Source organism: Pelodiscus sinensis, chromosome 3 (assembly GCF_049634645.1).
Source record: "Pelodiscus sinensis isolate JC-2024 chromosome 3, ASM4963464v1, whole genome shotgun sequence".
NCBI classification, from domain to species: Eukaryota; Metazoa; Chordata; order Testudines; family Trionychidae; genus Pelodiscus; species Pelodiscus sinensis.
Window position 1 is genome coordinate 32,733,743 of NC_134713.1, and position 5,547 is coordinate 32,739,289.

Genomic DNA, 5,547 nt, shown 5'->3' on the forward strand with positions numbered 1-5,547 from the left:
GTCCATAAAGAATCCAGTGTAAAGTTTAAGGTAGAGATCTTCACAGGCTTAAATGTTAGTTGGATGCCTGTCTCTATTGAAAGTCTATGGGACGTAGGTGCTTAATTACCAATTGCATCTTTGGAAAATCTCCTGCTACATTATTTGTTATTATTTATATTGGGATAACACTTAGAGGTCCCAACCAGAACAGGTCTCCTGAGTACAAACATATAGTCAATGGCAGTGCCTGCCCCCAAATTTTTTTCATCTAAAACCTAGAAGAAAAGAGAAAAGTGAAGGTGAAAACACAGTTACAGGGGATGGGGGATAATAATAATTCATAATAAGATGTATTGGCATAGTCTATCTGGATAAATAATTCATATGCATAACAAGACAATGCTAGTAATAGCTAGCATAGTAATCATAGTTTGCCTTTACCTAATCATTAGAGACAATACCGTGATAGCACTTATATTTATTTTAAGTGCCCATGTGCCAAAATGTGACAATGTATATTTATTTATTATATTTATTTTAGAAGTTGGATGAATGCACTCTTCTAGCTTCATGCTAGAAATTGTTGTTTCATGACATACCAAATAAAAGGGAGAAAATGGATATGTTCTCTGACAAACTTCAGTGTGGGAGGACAGACTTTCTCAGACCATAGATTGAACTCATCCAGGTAAATGAATACAACTGTTAAGACACTAGCTATCACTAGGGCCATTAATTCTGGCCTGGTCTACACTACAGATCTATATTGTATAACTACATGGCTCAGGAGTGTGAAAAAACTATATCCCTGAGGCCAAGCCTACACTACACCTGGAAGGTGAAGTACACAATTCCAGCTATGTAGAATACCTTAAGCCATGGGATTCCGATTGGAGCAAATGCTCCTGTTGGCTTCTCTTACTCCTCATGACTGTGAGGAGTACAGATGTTGGCTGGAGCTGCCCTCAGCATTTGATTTATGGGTCTGATTCTAGACTGATAAATAGAACACCAGAACATTGATGTCCAGCGTGTTGAGTGAAGATGTACCCTGAGTGCTGCAATTATATTGAGGTTACTCCCCCACATGGAGAGCACTATCTCCCACCAACATAGTTATTCTCTCTTGGGGAGGCCTTTTAACGAAGCCAGTGAGAGCGCTCTCCTTCCAATGCAGCATGTTAAGTGCAGGGTTTCTTTGATGGCTTGGTGCAGAGCTGTTCAGAGTTAGACTGTTTGCCTTTGAGATAGTGAGATGAGACAAAAAAAGTGTTTGGGAGAAATATGTTAACAGAGTCTCACTTGGAGTAGAAAGAACTTTGTTCTACTTGAGACATAGGGTACATCTACATAGACCTTACTGTAGCATAGTTGCTCCCCAGTAATATTTCAGTGTAGACACGATATATGACAACAGGAGGGATTCTCCCATCAGCATAGGTAAAACACTTTCCTGAGGGTGGTAGGTAGGTGGATTGAAGAATTCTTCCATTGATCTAGCCCTGTTTTTACTTGGGCTCAACTATATCACTCAGGGTACGTCTACACTACAGCACTAGTTCGAACTAACTTAGTTCGAATTAGTTAATTCGAACTAAGCTAGTTCGAACTAGCACATCTAGAACTAAAAACTAGTTCGAACTAGCGTTTTGCTAGTTCGAACTAGCGCGTCCACACTGATTGGACGCAGGGGGGCATTTAAGGGCAGCTGAAACCGGTTCTGGCAGGGCATCAGGTCAGCAGTTGCTTTGTGTGGCTGCTGTCTGAGGCTATCTGAGGCTCGTGCTTAAAGGGACCCCCCCTAGACAGCCGGTTCTCAGCTTTTCCTGCTTGCTTGCCAACCTCGCCGAGGGACAGCAAAGCGTGGGTCTCTGTGCCCGTCTGTGTCGGTGCTTCCCTTCGGGGGGGACCGCCGCAGGTGGCAACATGGAGCCACGGCTCGCCCTGCACCTTCTGGTGCACGTTCTGGACTTGCTGCTGCAAGCCTGCCACCAATGGCTCGAGGCTGCCTGGCACCACCTGGGGAACGTCAGCCCCCTGCCTCTCCGCCTGGCCACCCTGGGGGCCGTGGAGGAGCCGCGGCGGCGCCCCGGCACCGGCGTGCCCCGCCGCATCTGGCGTCTGGACACCAGCAGCGACTGGTGGGACCGCATCGTCCTGGAGCGCTGGGACGATCGACAGTGGACCCAGAACTTTAGGATGAGGAGGGACACCTTACTGGAGCTCTGCGAGTGGCTCGCCCCTGCCCTGCAAAGAAGGGACACTCGCATGAGGCCCGCCATCCCCCTCCAGAAGCGGGTGGCCATCGCCCTCTGGAAGCTCTCCACGCCGGACAGCTACCAATCCGTCGGGAACCAGTTCGGCGTGGGGAGATCCACTGTCGGAGCAGTGCTCATGCAGGTACGGCACTCGTCGGCCACCGAGCCGGGGGGGAGGGGGGCTGCGAGGAGGGGATGGGCCGCCCCAGGGACAAAGGGGGGGGCGGGAGGAGGCGAAAGTGCCCCACACCGGAGGGGTCGGGCTGTCCCGGCCGTACTACACGCCGCCAGGGGGGTTGCTTCCGGGAGTGGGGCGCGGGGCACTGCCAGGACACGCACGCTCCCAGCCACCCGGGCACCCCACTGATTGACGCTTTGCTGTGTCTCTCTCCGCAGGTGGTCAAGGCCATCAACCGGGTGCTGCTCCGCAGGGTGGTCCGCCTCGCCGACCCGGACGCCGTCATCCGGGGATTCGGCGCCCTCGGCTTCCCCAACTGCGGGGGGGCCATCGACGGGACGCACATCCCCATCCGTGCCCCGGAACACCAGGCGTCCCGTTACGTGAACCGCAAGGGGTACTTCTCCGTCATCCTGCAGGCCGTGTGTGACCACCGGGGACAGTTCACGGACATAAATGTGGGCTGGTCCGGCAAAGCACACGACGCCCGGGTGTACCAGAACTCCTCCGTGTGCCAGCGGCTGCAGGACGGGACCTTCTTCCCCGACCGCCACATCAGGGTCGGGGACGTGGACATGCCCGTCTGCCTGGTGGGGGATGCCGCCTACCCACTGCAGCCGTGGCTCATGAAGCCCTACACGGGGCACCTCAATCCCTCCCGCCAGGCCTTCAATAACAGGCTGAGCAGGGCCCGCATCGTGGTGGAGGGGGCCTTCGGGCGACTGAAAGCCCGCTTTCGATGCCTCCTCACCCGTCTGGACCTGGCCGAGCACAACATCCCTCCCGTGGTGGCGGCATGTTGTGTGCTCCACAATTTGTGTGAGCGGAAGGGGGAGGCTTTCTTGCCAGCCTGGATGGCTGAGGCTGACCGCATGGCTGGACACTACGGTCAGCCCCGCACCGCCGCCGTCCGGGAAGCCCAGCGGGGGGCCATCCGGATCCGGGAAGCCCTGCGGGAGAGCTTCCAGGTGGAGGAGGAGGAGGACTGACCTCTCCCTGCATGCCCCACCGGGGCCTTCTTCCACCCTACCCCCCCTTCCCCTTTCCCCTCCCTACCTACTGTCAAATAAAGACACCTGTTTTTCCAACAAAAACGTCTGTTTATTTCACAGAACTGGGGTGGGGGAGGGAGGAATGAAGGTGGGAGAAGGGAGGGGGAAACCGGGGACGAGGGAGCTGGAAGGGGAGGGGAGGGAAGGGAGGAAGGGAAAGGAAAGCTCAGGGGTGGGAGTCCGGCTGCCTCTCCCGTCTCGCCACACTGCGGGTCCGGGGGCGTCGGTGGGGAATGGTTGTGGAGGGGGGGGCAGAGAGGACAGGGGGTGTGGAGGAAGCAGGAGCGGAAGCAGGAGGAGCAGGGGGAGCAAGAGGAGGAGCAAGAGGGGGAGCAAGAGGGGGAGCAAGAGGGGGAGCAGGGGGGGGGAGGAGGAAATGGGAAGCGGTCCAGCAGGCTCTGGAGGTGGCCTCGCAGGGCACGGCCCTGCTCCTCCAGGGCCTCCAGACTCCTCTGGCGCAGCCTGAGGTCCTCCTGGACCCAGTGGTCCTGGAGACGGAGCTGTCGGTCCAGGAACCGGAGATGCCGCCTCTGGTAGTCCTCCTGGTTCCTGGCTGTCCTGCTTGCCCGGGCGCGGGCGGCTGCTGCAGGCGGTGTGGTGCGCCCTGCAGGCCCCGGTGCTGCAGCTGTGGTGCAAGAAGACAAGCGGTCAATGACCCCAGGGGCCCAGGTGTGTGAAACCCAGCTCCCCTCTGCAAGGCCAGGGCCCCTGCAGGATCCCCAGCTGCTGCTCCGTGGTGGGCAAGGCCCAGGCGCACGGTCCCGGGGCTCCCTCTCGCCCCAGCCCCCCATACACATAAGGGGAACACGAGGGTACTCACAGGTGGACGCCTCCCCGGCCTCTGATGATGCAGGCGAGCGGCTCTGTGGGGTGCCTCGGGGGTCCCGGGTCCTGGGAAGGCTGGCGGCAGGCTCCTGGCTCTCAGAGCCCTCCTCCTCCTCCTCCGTCTCCAGGAGCGGTCCCTCTGCCCCGGGGTCAATCACGTCCCGGGGGGCAGGGACGGCATGAGGCCCCAGGATGCGGTCCAGGGCATGGAAGTGGGGGCAGGCCTCCGGGTCAGCCCCTGGCAGGCAGGCCCGGGAGTAGGACTGCCGCAAGTCCTTAATTTTGCAGCGCACCTGCTCCCGGCTGCGCTGGTGGCCCCTGGCGGCCAGACTGGCAGCCATGCGTCCATAGACGGCCGCGTTCCGGTGGCTAGTGCGGAGATCGTGGACATTGGAGGCTTCCCCCCAAACCTCGATGAGGTCCACGATCTCCGCACTTGACCAGGCGGGCGCCCGCCTTTTGCGCCCCCGGGCAGGCTCCCGGGAGCCGCCAGGCTGGTCGTGGGGAGCAGTGGAGGGCTGGGAGCCCTCGGATGGCTGGCTCATTGTGTGGCAGGTGCAGGCTGTGCAGGCACGGGTGCTTGCAGCCTTGCAACTGGCACAAAGTGAGTAGCCAGCCCGTGGCCCTTTAAGGGCTCCGGGGCCGGGAGGGGGGCAATAGAGTTTCCCTGGTGTTGGCCAGAGTGGCCACCAGGGAAACCTGGGAAGCCTTAGCCTCCCACTAGTTCGAACTAAAGGGCTACACAGCCCTTAGTTCGAACTAGCTAGTTCGAACTAGGCGTTAGTCCTCGTAAAATGAGGTTTACCTAGTTCGAACTAAGCGCTCCGTTAGTTCGAATTAAGTTCGAACTAATGGAGCGCTAGTGTAGCGCCTAGGAAAGTTAGTTCGAACTAACGTCCGTTAGTTCGAACTAACTTTCTAGTGTAGACATACCCTCAGCTATGTGATAAGGAGTCCTGTGGCACCTTATAGACTAACAGATGTATTAGAGCATAAGCTTTTGTGGGCAAAGACCCACTTTGTCAGATGCATGTCATCTGATGAAGTGGGTCTTTGCCCACGAAAGCTTATGCTCCAATACATCTGTTAGTCTATATGGGTATGTCTACACTACCACCCTAGTTTGAACTAGGGTGGTTAATGTAGGCAACTGAAGTTGCAAATGAAGGCCAGGATTTGAATTTCCTGGGCTTCATTTGCATCTTGCCAGGCGCTGCCATTTTTAAATGTCCGCTAGTCCGTGCTACACGCG

General features: G+C 56.8%; 1 protein-coding gene across 1 annotated transcript; it reads right to left on the bottom strand.

Annotated features, from left to right (window-relative positions):
* Nucleotides 1-3,307: 3,307 nt before the first annotated feature.
* Nucleotides 3,308-5,105, bottom strand: LOC142827571 (uncharacterized). The gene is made up of 2 exons (XM_075923149.1): nt 4,291-5,105; nt 3,308-4,095 (listed from the first exon to the last, which is right to left on the bottom strand). Exons 1-2 carry the CDS (start codon nt 4,838-4,840, stop codon nt 3,308-3,310), a joined length of 1,338 nt encoding a protein of 445 aa, XP_075779264.1. The 5' UTR covers nt 4,841-5,105.
* Nucleotides 5,106-5,547: the final 442 nt, after the last annotated feature.